Genomic DNA, 13,149 nt, shown 5'->3' with positions numbered 1-13,149 from the left:
AAACAGCCTGCAGGCTCTCTGCTCAGAACTCTGCCCCCTGTCCCTGAGGTCCTGCTGCCTGACCTTCTGACCCCACCTCCCTGGGGCCTGCCCTCCGAGCAGCCAACCCCAGCCCCTAGCCCTGCCTCTGAGCTCCTGCCTGGCTCCCAAGATGTCCTAAACCCTCCTCCCTGCCGCCTGTGCTCCCCCCACCACCCTATCCTCGCAGCTGTCAGTTCCACCTCTGGCTGGAAAGCGAATTGTGTTCCAGCTCTTAAAGACCTCCAGGGGAGCAGTTTCCACAACCTCTGCAGGAATCTTGTTCTAACATCTTGCAACTCTCACAGAGAAGAAGGCTTCTTTTCAGGAAATCTCAATTCCTTCCTCTTGCAAGGAGCCTGGAGTTGCTTTTATTGTCTACTGGGCTGAGCTATACTGAAACAACCACAGTTCCTCTTGATTTTCTCCTTGCTCACCAGAGTGTGGCCCATCGGCTTCAGTCTGGTCAGCCCTCCTCCACCGCGCACACAGCCCTGGGGCAGGCCCCGGCTCCGGCCTCTGAGGCTTGAGCAGAACAGGCCCTTCTCCCGCAAAGGCAGGGCTGAGCCAACGGTGTGACCCTGTGCCTGGAGGAAGGGACTCGGCTGGTTGAGAACTCCGGTGGGCCAGAACCTAGAGAGGTTCATGGGAAATATAAAACCAGGCCTCTATCCTCCAGCATAGCTCTATGAAAGAAGCAATGACTTACTGTGTGGACAGTGGGCCATGCCCCAGAGCCTTACATTTGCATCTCAGCTCTGCCTCTCATTAGCTGTGCCACGTTGGACAACCACTTCACCTCTCTGAGCCTTGGCTTGTGTGTCTAACCTCACAGGTAAGTGTTAGTGCAGATTTTTCAGTTCTATAAAGTGCTACCCAAATGAAAGATTACTAGAGCTTGGGTGAGGAGAACATGAAGGTTGGGAAGGGGGGGACCTGCAGATCTGCCATTGTAGGAATGCAAATGCGAGGTGCTAAAGGTCTGGGAGTGGAGAGAGAGAGAGGAAAGTGAGCGGCGTTTCAAAGGAAGGATAGGCAGGCAGAGCTGACAGGTTGGGCACAGAGATCCGAGGAAAGAGATGAATGACAGTCGTCATTTGTGGAACACTCACGATGCACCAGGCGCTCTGCGAAGTGCTTTGCATACATTAGCTCACATGTTCCTCATAAAAGCCCTATAATGGGTTGTATTATCCTGGTTTTACCCTTGCATCTGGCGGGTCATAACAATACCTCTGGACACCGAAGCTGAACCTGTGAGAAATACATTCTATCTTTAACGGAATTTGGCATCAAGATGAGGGTGGAGTTTTCGGACAAATCGGGGAAGAACCAAGAGGTGCAGAGATAGGTAGTGGGTGAGGGGAGCATGCAACCAACCCTGGTTAATGGAATCAGGGTGGAACAATCTGAAATGATGTCCCTTGCAAATTCTGAACATGGATTCCTTTTCTAAGATACATCAGTTCTGGTCTGCCTGTTCTTATTAGCCTTCCACTTCTGTCCTACCTACTTCCTGGGATAGTCTATGCCCTCAACGCCTTTCTCTCTCTCTCTCTCCCTCTCTTCCTCTTTCTCTCTCTCACACACACAAACACACACACACACACACACATCGGCTCAACTACCCTTTCCATCTTCTTTTATGTCAATGTTTGACTCTTTGTTGATGACAAGATCTTCATGCCCAGTTTCAACATTCAAAACAAGACTAGAAACATCCTCTCCCTTTCACTTCCTCTCCTAATGTCCTCACTTCCCTCTCTCTCTCCTCCTAATTCTCTGCCTCCTTTAATTTCCTCCTCCTTCCTCACCTTTCTTTCCTGCTCACTTTTTACCCATCCCTGTCTCTTCCCTCGGGATGAAACTAGCCAGGGCACACCTAGCCCAGGAGCTCCCTGGCATTTGCCGCTGCCGCCACCCTCCCCCAACTACTAAAGGCTTCCTTCCTTCTCCTTTAAGCCATGACCATGAGCTTATGTCTGGGTTGGCAACGGGACATATCAGACCAAGAGGAGCTGGAATGTGGATCAAGACCTACCCACCAAGGCCGGGTCAGGACCTAGGGAGGTCCTGGAAGCTGGTGGGTGGAGACAGTGAGGCCAAGTTGGGAGTGTGTCAAAGGAAGCTGGCATGAGGCAGTTAGCAGAGGCTTGAGAAGGCAGTTGATGTCAGGAAATGTGAGGCAGCAGGTGGTAAAGACTCAACCACAGGAAGGGAAGAAGAGGATCTGGACCTTGGAATCCCAGTCCCTAAGCATCTGGGTCACAGGATAGGGTACCAGGATGGGATAATGAGACAGACACCCACTTATTGTAGCTGGGGGTACCAGACAGAGCTCTGTCAGAAGAAAACAGATAAAAGCAGATACAAGGACCTAGGAGCAAAGGCAAAGCAGGACCACGGTCAGTGACAAGGCTAGCTGCAAGATTCAAGATGAATCTTCCCTGCTGTTACCTTGGGCTCCTGGAAGCCCCTGACCATGGAGGGTATTGCTGACTGAGCCTCTCAAACAAGCATGGAGAGCTGTGCTGTCAGGCCTTCCACTGTCCACAGCTGTCCACTACGGCCTTCCCTGTCACTGTCCTCCCCTCGGCATCAGAGTCTCAGTCAGCCCCTCAGGTTGCAAAGCCTCCCCCCACAGTGTGGGAAAAACACAGTGTGGGAAAACCTCAGGCCATCTGGGTACAGATTAGCATGATGATCGGTCATCTATCTACATCGTTGCTCCCAGGCTCTCCCCAGTCCTAAGGGGCTCTGACCTTTCACACCAGACTGTTCTAGGATTTCAATAGTGTCTTCCTTTAACTAATTTCCCTTTCCCAGGTCTGCCCTCTCTCTACCTTCAGAAGTTTGCCTGTGCCATGTACTCCTATTTTAAGCTGTTCTGAACTAACTCTCTGGCCATCAGGAAGTCCACCGTGGTTTGTGGCTTCTCTATAAAAGCTTCTGTCATCTTCACCCCTACTTGCCTCCCCTCTAAAGTCCATTCAGTACATCTGCCCCCCTTATAAGCCACTGTTAACATGCATCCATCTGAAACTCTCCAGCCACTGATAAATCAGTACTCCTTAGAAAAAAGGGAACACAACCCAACACAGCTTGGCTTGAGAAGGGGTTATTTCCTCACACTCCCTTACACGCCTTACTTCTTTCGTAGTTCATGGTTTCTCATTTGCTACTAGTGCTACTTTTCCACACCCTCACAAAATATTCATTTCTTGGGGACAACCAAGCCTAAAATACCATTCCACAATCCCTTACCTGCAATTCCAAATTCCCAAATCTCTGATAATCACTAGGTGGATTCTGGGGTTTTTTCGGGGTGAAGGGTTGCAAGTTTGGTGCCCAAACTCCTCTGGCAATAAACCCAGACAAACTGTGTTGAAGCCACTTCATCCTAACAACGCACTTAGTGTGATCATGCATATATTTTACTGTGGAAATATTAATGTGGCCAATTACGAGATGCTGCCCACGACCTCACAGGGGATGTTCAGCATGCTTGGTACCTTTCTGAATTCTTAAGCACCTTGGGCTTCAGGGGTTTCAGATAAGGGCTTGAGGAATGGTACCAACCTCTCTGCTCTTTTGCAACAGATCTGTTGGAACAGAGCATCTCTAAGATCTGAGATTCCCTGGCCTTTCCTCTCCATCTGGAGAGTGAGAAGACAGGGAAGTGGATCAGTGAGGGTCACAAGGAAACCAAGAATAGCAAATCGTCTGATTTGGAGAAAGAAGGGTTGCCTTTGTGTGGCTGAGTAACTTGTGTAACCCCTCTGATCTTGGACCATAGGAGAGAGCTGGTTCCTGTTTCCTGACAGCCCCTGCTCCAACCGCTTTCAAGATGACAGAAATGACACATACATACAATGTCTTGAGCTTTTAGAAAATGAAGTGCTCTGGAACTTTTCCAGTATTTGGGGTGGGGGGGGGGTGCTAAATATGTCTAATTGGAATAAATTAATCAGCAAACAATGTTCACTCTGTGCCCAGTTTCATGCTGGGATCTATGAGGTAGCAAGTAAAAGGTACAAACACTGGACTTACAGAGGCTTCCATTCTGAGAGGAAGGCCATGGTGTATGCCAAGAAACAATTAGAGAGAGCACAGGACAAGGTGTATAACAGAGTGCTAAGACGTTGTAGACCTGCGGGAGGGCTGAAAAGGCATAACTGGCATGCACACCAGTTTTGGCAGGTGGTCTGGGAGATGAGACTTAGTTTGGGTGCCAAAAGATGAAAAGACATTTTAGCCGAGTGTCTCAGGTAAGCCTGGACAAGGTTTGTCAGGGGCAGCATGGGGAGAGGCTTCACTAGAGTGGAGGAGGCTGGAGTCAGAGTGACGGGAGGGAACTGAACAAGCTGGCTGGGATGGGGACCTGTTGAAAACGTGTGTGTGAGTCTGCTCAGGCTGCCATAGCAAAGCGCCCCAGATCAGGGGCTTCAACAACTGGACTTTATTTTCTCACAGTTGGAGGCCGGAAGTTCCAGATCAAGGTGCTGGTGGGCTTGTTTACTTTGGAGGCTTCTCTCCTTAGCTTGCAGATGGACACCTTTGTCTGTGTCCTAATGTGACCTTTCTTCTGTGCGTGCCCAGAGAGAGAGGGAGATCTCTAGTGTCTTTTTCTTTTCTCATAAGGCCACCAATCCCAAGGATTAGAGTCCTACCCTTTTGACCTCATTTAACCTTATCTCTTTACAGACTCGATCTCCAAATAGTCACATTGGAAGGTTTGCCTTCCACATATGGATTTGGAGGGAACACAATTTAGTCCCCAACGGTGTGCATGTGCCCTGGGAAAGCAAGGTGTGTCTGGGAAATTTGTGAGGGCAAGATGTCTACAATGAGACAGACAGGGCAGAGCTGGAGCTCTGAGTGGACACTGACATGAAATGAGTGAATGGACATGGAGGACGTTAGAGGAATTAGAAATTACAGGACCAGAACTACCTGGCCCACAGGCTCAACCCTCACAAGTGCAAGTGCAGAAACCAGACTGCATTCGCTAGAGAACTTCCTGGAGAGACAGTCTCCATCATTTCCTGCACTTCTCTGTCCTTCCCCAGCACCTCTGGTCTGTTGCACCCTTACATGGCTACCTGCGGGAAAGTGTGAGATCATTACAGAGCTGTTTCGTGCAGAGAGCCTGTTCACATCTGGATGGCTAATGCTGATCATTACCGCGCTGGTTACTAAATCTGTTGGGTTTAGGTGAGGTGAGGCTCCACAGCTGGGGATGCTGCTCACAGCCTCACCGGCAGAAAGAGGTGAGAAAAAAAACAAGAAAGGTGTGCTTAGAAGCTTGGGATTGAGCGAAACTGGTTAATTACCAGTCACTTGCTGTCTCACCGAATTGGAGTTTCTGGCTAAGGAACACTTCTAAATCAGACAGAACATGACAACCTGCAACTTATTTCTACACTAAGAGGGTGGCAGGGACCAAGATGCAGAGACAAGTGTGGAGATGGTCTCTTAGGTGTCTGGGCCATCACCACATGACTCATGCCCTCAGAAAAGGATGCTGGCACGAGGCAGCGGTGTGCAGAGCTCACCCAACACTTAATGGAGAGCGCTGGGGATCAGGTGTGCCCATGGGGCAGACTCTATTTGCTGTTTGGTGAAGGTTCTGAATATGGGGTCTTAGATTGTTTTTAGGATCCACGAACTCCTGAAAATTGTACATGAACATGTGTGTGTGATCGAGCATTTTTCTGAGAAAATGATTCATACCAGTAATCAGATTCTTGAGAGAGTTCTGCGATTCCACAAAAGGAGGATGATTATAAACACTGTCCTAGACCTCTAGAGAAACAGGAGATTAACATTGCATCCTGTATTCCTAAAATTATACTTGAGGGGTGTGTGTGTGTGTGTGCACGTAAATGTGTGTATTTGTATATTTTTCTAGGGAAAGGATTCAGTGGTTTACATCAGATTCTCAAAAGGGTCCACTATCCTCAAAGGGTTAAGAACCTGAGCTACATCGGGGCTCCCAAAGCTAGAAAGATTGCCTTATCCTTAGCTATTTCTTTTCAGAGGAAGACTACAGAGATCTGAAAACAGGGCCCAAAGTAGGCCCAGTAGTTCTGCTCAAAATCTGGTGACAATGGAGTCTGGGGCCAGGGGCTGCCTGGCTGCGCTCTCCATAAAAGAACACCGTGCAGTCATTTCAAGAGTCAGGTGCCTACAGGCATCAATAGATGGGAAAACAGCCCTAGCTCCCTCCCTCTCTGATGGCTTATTCCCAGGTCTTTCTCTTCCCAAGCCCTGTACCCCAGCTCTCAGAAACCCAAAGACCTTACTCAGTTCAAGATTAATTCAGTAAATTCTTTCAGAGCGCCTACTAGCATCAATCAGGCTCTATTCTAGGCGCAAAATAAGGGACTTGACTTTCGAGAGTGTTACCGACCTAGGCCGTTTCTTGCCCCGCACATGGGTACTTTGGGTACTGCTGAACAAGGGCGTTCCTCCCAAGCTTAGCCCCCGCGGCCCCCGTCCTGCAAGACGGAGAGCACCCTGCCCACCGCAGCGGGCTGGGGATCCAGAAGTGGGGAAGCAGTACCTGTAAGCAAAGCGGTGAGGGAGGCTGGAAGGAGGTACTGGACCAGAGCGAGCGGGCCGGGCTCAGCCCTAGCCCTGGTGGGCCGGGGGCTTGGCGGAGGGCGTGGGAGCACTGCCAGCCGGCGGACGGGGGACTGGGGGACTGGGGGAAGGGGAGACGCTGCCCGCGGCCGCCTCCGCTGCCGCGCCTTATCTCCGGGCGGTGCTCGCTCGCCAGCTTCTCGCCCTCTGGGGCCGTCGCGAAGCTCCGCTTTCCATACTGAGCAGTACCCGGGAGGCGCTCGGACACGTCCCCAGGCCGGATAAAGATCCGCTGGGCGATCGCTCCGCAGCGCGAAATCTCGCCATCAGCGCGGCTCGAGCGGCCGCTTCGGCCCGGCGCAGCGACGCCAGATCGCTATCTGGGGGAAACGGGAAGGCACGCCGCTGCTCCCGCCACCACCCTCGGCCCTTGCGTACAGAGGTGGCCGCGGCGCCCTCGGGCTCGCCGCCCTCCCCTCCCCCTGCCTTCTTTCCCGGCGCTTCCTCCCGAGGGACCCCTGCTTCCCGCCGGCCCGGGGCCCCCAGCGCACAGCCAGACGCCCTCGCCCCCCTCGCCCCCCTCGCCAGGCCCGGCTGCCTCCTGAAGGTTACGCGACGCAGCGGCGGGGCGCCGGGGCACCCGCCCTCGTCGCCGCCAGCGCCGCCGCCCACCCCAGAGCCCGCCGCGCCGCGCCCGGCCAGCCCGGTTGCCGGCTGCTGCCACCGCAATCCCGGCTCCTAAATCAGCGAGGGGAGGCGCCCCCTCCCCCTACCCAGCTCCCCGGGCTCCCTGGGCCGCGATTGGCCGCGCTGGCGCCCCCCACCCCGGGTCCCTAGCTCCAGCTGCCGCGCCATTGGCTGCGGGTCTCCGTCAGCCTTTACATAAGCCCGGGCGCGCTCGAGTGGAGTTGTATAAAGCGAGCGAGCGGCGTCGGGGCGGGAGGCTTGAGGCCAGCCCGGGACCGGGGCTGGGAGCTGGAAGGCGGCGGCGGCGGCGGCAGAGGCAGAGGCGCCAGCGAGCTCTCGCGCTCCGACGCCCCCAGGCGGTGGGGCTGAGAGAGCCCAAGGATGGCTCCAAGCGCGGATCCCGGCGTGAGTACCCGCTCCCGTGCCCTCACCCCCTCAGGCGGAGAAAGTTTCTCCCGCCCTCCGCGCCCTTCCGATCCACCCGCAGGGGTGGCCGCCCAGGAACCGGGGAAGACAGAGACCCTAAGGCGGCGACGGCTTGGCTTCCAACTTGCCAAGAGGCACAGGACTCGACTGGCGCGCAGAGCCTCCCCGCGGGCTGGGGGAGAGGCGGGCTCGGGGCCGGAGGTTGAGGAGAGGTGGGAGCGGAGGTGTGGGGGCGATAGCCTTCACAGCTAGCAGGGAAGGTATTGGGGGTGCCTTGGAGGTCAGCTGTTTAGGGAGGGGGCACCTGGGCTGGGAGGGGGCGGAGCAGGTGAGGAGGAATGAGCCGGGGGTATTGGGGAGTCACGCAGAGAACCAGGCTCAGCTACGGGCCGAAGAAGCTACTGGCCTCGGCTCTCCGAGGTGCCTACGCTTCCAGGATGGGGAGAGCCCTGGGGAGGCTGACGCTTCTTCCCCGGGGAAGCCGAGCTCCCAGGCACGGCTCTGGGTGGCAGAGAGATCCAGGAGCCAGCCCAAGCGCAGCGTAGCTGCTAGCTCCCTTGCTGGACCGAGGTGTGGTCTGCTTTCTTTCAGCCTATCTCAGGCAAACCAGCTTCGGGCATTCCAGGGGGACCGGAGGGCCTCAGCCCAGTGGGGCCACATGAAGGCTTTGATGGGGCAGCAGGCCGGTCTTGGGGGCATGCCCAGCAATGCAGCGCGCTTCTTCACAGTGCAATAGTTGGAACCCTGCTTAGTCCCGTTTCTGCAGAAACCAACTCAAGAATACAAAGTCATTCCAGCCTGGATGGGAGCCTCCCAGAGTGGCAGGGAAATGCTCCTGGGGTGGGGGATGGGGGTATCACTCCCCCTCCTCAGGGAATGACTAATGAATATTACTGCTGGTGGTGGTAGGATGTGCACCTAGTATGGCGTCTGTGGCATCCCAGGAGGTACTTCAGCTCCCCAGTCAAGATATATTAGTGAGTCACACTTAAGGTGTCTTCTGGGTTGGGTTCAGGACTTCCAAAGTGAAGCCAGGTGGAAAAGAACGGAAGAAGGTTCCAGGAATAGGGGACAACTCTGTAGTGCTGTCTTGAATCAGGGGAGAACTCTTGAGGGGAGAAAAACACTACTGATGGGAGATTTTTTGACCCTGATGACTGGGGGGGGGGGAGTGCAGGAGCTACTCAAGACTGAATTAGAGATACCCTGTAACTCACTCTCAGCCATGAAGAAGGGGAGTTGGAGGATGGAAAAGTGGGAACATGGCGGTTGTTCCAATATGGCTCTTGAGGAAGCATTTTCTTTCCATCTGACTTGATTAAGAACATCCTTCTGGCAGGAGGTCCTAAAGTCCATTTAACAGACAACAAAGGGAGTTTAAGGTCCTGACACTGGCACAGTGGACCACAATTAGAATATTCTGGTTTACAGTTGGCACTAATGGTCTCTGGAGAAGGTCAAAAGTGGGCTGCTCATTTGGGGCTGTATCCTTCACCTGTACCTCATCCCTGAACACGAGTGAGTGTTTTGAACTCCTAGGGTAGCTGCGTCAGCCTGGAGATCTTTAAATGGGGCTCTCAATTCATGCCCCAAACCCAGCTCCATCCTCTGCCTGCAGTAAGCATTTTTCTACTGCATTTCCCAAGACCTTCTCTCCACTGGGGATTTATACAGCGAAATACCTGCTTGTTGCTCTTTTTTCTTTCTCTCCATCTGGGCTGCACCTGGTGTTCTGAACTCTAATGTTTATTACTCTCCACCTTGATATTTGGTTAAGATGTCCTATTGCAGCACAGTAGTACCCTGTGAATGTGTGGACCAATGGCCTGTGTAATTCTAGGAAGTGAAACATAGACTCCTTTAGAGAGAGGACCACAGACCAGGAAGGCAGTCCTGTTAAACAGCTAGTGACGGTCTCCTGTTCTCAATCTTCCTTGCCGCCTGCTGAGGCAGTGGAAGGTGCCCAGCAGGCTCCTTGATGTCCAGTAGGGGGCACCAAAGGCACCCAGCTCAGGACCACTGACTTTCTCACTTCTTGCCCTTCATTGGCCATAGTAACTTAATGCTTTAAGCAAGCTCAGGCCACAGCCCCCAGCTGTCACCTTCATGATTGGAACCCTTCTACTACATGATTCCTGGACTTCAGGTGGTCCTGTGGTCTCAGGTATAGTAGGACAGATGCAAGGACAACATTCCAAGGAAGCAGAGCTGGTACTCAGCCCCACCTGCTCTCTGAGATCATCCTTTGTGCTCGGTGCTGATGTGTTCTTTGAACTTGTTTAGAACTCATAGAGCCCAAGAATATTGGAGCTAGAAGAAAGGAAACTTGAAGAGCATCTAGTCCAACCTCATCCCACATGCACACGTAATTTACAGATGAGAAAACTGAAGAGCAAACAAGGCAACTATCTTGCACAAGGTCACAGGCCTATTGGGTAGAAAATATAAGACTGGGTCCTAGGGTTCCCAGTCCTCTACTCAGAGCTCTTTCCACTCCATGAGCAGCTTCCTCTTTACTATGGTAAGAGACATGTGTTCTCTGCACAGTAGGTGTTCATAATTGCTGACTAATCAGACATTAGTAAATAAGTAAACTTAATAAATTGGGGGAAATTTCCTTTGAATCTATTATTCAGACTGAGGAGATGAGGAACAGATAAAGTTCTGATATTATACGTACACAGATAATAGAAGTTCCTAATTATTCTTTCCCCTGCCTCCATTGTCTTGTCTTACTATCCCATGTGGTCTAGTAGGCAAAAGCAATGTGACTCCAGGTTTCTGTCCATGCACTTAGGAATCAGAAGTGCCCAAGGCGTTCCATCTGGCGGTGGTCTTGGAACCCCAGCCTCGAGCTCTTTCTTCCTTTTGCTAAGGCATGCTAAACTGGGATCTCTGTCCTGCAGTCACACCACTGCTTACCCCAGTACTTGGGTCCTGGGTGAAGTGGAGAGTTTCCAGCCACTATTTGCCCATTTCCCCATCCTTGCTGCTCCCAGCTCAAGGACAGAGTGCTAGGATGTTCTATTTTTGCAAAATCCTCATGTTAGGGCTTCTTGGATAACCTGGAGGATGCTACCATCTCCATTGCCCTTTTTCTGTTCTGTGAGTCTGGCTTTTGACATCTGAGCCAGGCCCTGGGAAGGTTTGCTGAGTGGCCTATGGGCTGCCCCCTCTGTGTCCTCCCCACTCTGTGCTCCTTTGAACTCTGCATGGAGTTCCCCTTGGAGCCTCCACAGACTTGGCGGTGACCCTTAGGAGAAACCAGTGCTGCTAAACCAGGATTCTGAGAAGCAGCTCCTCTTCTGTCCCTAAGGCTCACCTGAGGGATGCTTGTTGCCAGGGAAGGGGCTCAAGTCTCTCCATCTCCTTCAAGCTCCAAGATAAGCTGGTTCTTCGTCTTCTGAGAGGCTGTGCTTGGGATCTGCGCCTGCTCCCAGCTCTAGCTGAAGAGTGTGCCTGCATTCCCAAGGCTTGATCTGGTTCGAGATAGGCCAGAGGAATAGAATTACATCAAATAGATAGAACATCAAATATGGCACAGGATCTCTGGGGTTTTGTTTGAACAGGGAGTGGGGGAGAAAACAAGAAGTTGCCTCTTTCCTGAGCCCCACTAGAGGGTTGACCCTTACCCTGCTCTCACCAGGAAGGCAGCTCAGGAGTGGAAAGATGCAAGCTTGGAATCTGGCTCCCCCACTTACTGCTTACAGACCTTGGACAAATTGCTCAGCCTCTGTGTGCCTCAGTTTCCTCATCTGCATAAAGGTGAGGCTGGCAACCTATGATGAATTGTAGGACAAGGAAGTATAGGATCAAGGAAGGCAGTCTTTAACATGCCTCTGCCCTTGGTGAGATGTAAAGAGGTATTCATTTGGGATCACTGAGAACTATACTAGGTCTTCCTTTTCCCAGCAAGTGAGACCAAGTGTCCAGGTGTGCACATCAACCTCTGCTCACAGCAACATCTGGGCTGACAGACAAGGCCTCCTAGGCAGGGCTCTCTCCTTGGCCTCTTCCCTCCCCTACCTTGGGGTTTTCATCTGGGGGTTCTGCCATACTTGAGGAAAAGAAATTTTACAGGTCCCAGGATAATTCTGAGTGTGATGGAAGGCCCTGAGCTATTGATTCCTAAGGAAGGATCTTGTGCGGGGAGAAGCCTTCCTCAGAGCCCAGTGATTTAAGAGTGCTGACAAATCTGTGCTCGCCAAGCCTCCTGCAGGCTGCAGATACAGGCTTCCGGGCCAGCCAGGGTTCTGCGAGGGATTTCTGGGGAGCCTGGCTGAGGGGACATAAACCTGTGAACTCTCCTTAGGAGAAAGTATGAAGTCAATTGGTTCATTATCACACCAAACACACCCTGGACCACTGAGAGCATTTAAGAAATGAGAGGCAGCAAAGGATTAAGAGGCTGTGTTTGAAAAGTGTGGAAAGGTGCATAGGGGTTAGGGAGGAAGTGGAGGGCAGGAAGACCTTGCTCCACTCAACCACTCACGGTCTTGACCTTATTCAAGTCCTTGGGCAGTGACTAGAGGGGTTGCTTTGCCCGTTTGGCAATGTCCATAGACATTTCTGGTTGTGACACCTGGGACAGGGAGTGCTATTGGCATTTAGTGGGTAGAGCCAGGGATGGAGTGAACCATCCTACAATGCACAGGACAGCCCCCCAACGAAGAATTGTCTGGCCAATATCAGTCATACAAAAGTGGAAAAAAGCCCTGACTAGAGCTTTGCAGAATCACAGCATGTTAGTGGTGGGAGGGATTTTAGAAGTCTTCTCATCCAGCCCTCCCACTTTGTAGCTGAGGACCCTGAGATCCAGAGAGGAGAAGACACCAGCGAGGGTCACACAACAAGAGAGCAGCAAAGCTGGCCTGGACCTCAGACCTGGTGTCTTTCCCAAGGTTGGCTTGCCCAGACTACCTCCGCAAAAGTTGTTGTGAAGATTAGATATGAGCTGTGAAAACACTTGGAAAATTATAAAGAGACTATTATTAATATTGCTATTATTAAGAATTCGGGAGTTTGGAAAGTTCTATTTCTGGCTGTGCCACTGACTCATTGTACAATATTGGGCGCATCATTCCCCCGCCCCCGGGCCTCTCGGTGAGCGTCGAGGGGAGTGGTCTTAGCAAACGATAATCATATCATAAACATTATCTTTAGAGAAGAGTCAAGATTTGCCCTTCAAAAACCCTAGGCACTTAAAAGAAAAGATAAAAATTTTCCTTGAAAGAAATCATGTTGACTTCGTAAGAAGCAAAGCGTTTGCTTCTTGGAAAAATTCCAGTCCCTGGGCCCTGGGAGTTGGTTACAGCCCAGGAAATCTGATCAACCTCCGGAAGAGAAACTGATGGCTCCACAACTGACAGGCGGCTGGATTTGTCCCCACTCCCCCACCCCCACCCCGAGAAAAGGAGGTGGCGACTTCTCCAT

At 52.2% G+C, this 13,149-nt stretch overlaps 1 protein-coding gene across 6 annotated transcripts in view; it reads left to right on the top strand.

The window, feature by feature from the left end:
• Positions 1-493: 493 nt before the first annotated feature.
• CRTAC1 (cartilage acidic protein 1) overlaps positions 494-13,149 on the top strand; it is a 140,779-nt gene continuing 128,123 nt past the window's right edge. For 5 of the 6 annotated variants that reach the window (XM_031461548.2, XM_010974402.3, XM_031461550.2 and 2 more), the window contains exon 1: positions 7,520-7,695. In XM_031461548.2, the coding sequence (XP_031317408.2) occupies positions 7,672-7,695 (24 nt within the window). In that variant the 5' untranslated portion in view covers positions 7,520-7,671. Of the gene's footprint in view, positions 854-7,519; positions 7,696-13,149 lie in introns of those variants that run through there. The other variant, XM_031461547.2, reaches the window with a different exon arrangement.

This window comes from Camelus dromedarius, chromosome 8 (assembly GCF_036321535.1).
Source record: "Camelus dromedarius isolate mCamDro1 chromosome 8, mCamDro1.pat, whole genome shotgun sequence".
In the NCBI taxonomy this organism is placed as follows: domain Eukaryota; kingdom Metazoa; phylum Chordata; class Mammalia; order Artiodactyla; family Camelidae; genus Camelus; species Camelus dromedarius.
This window is presented reverse-complemented; position numbering and strand designations above follow the sequence as displayed.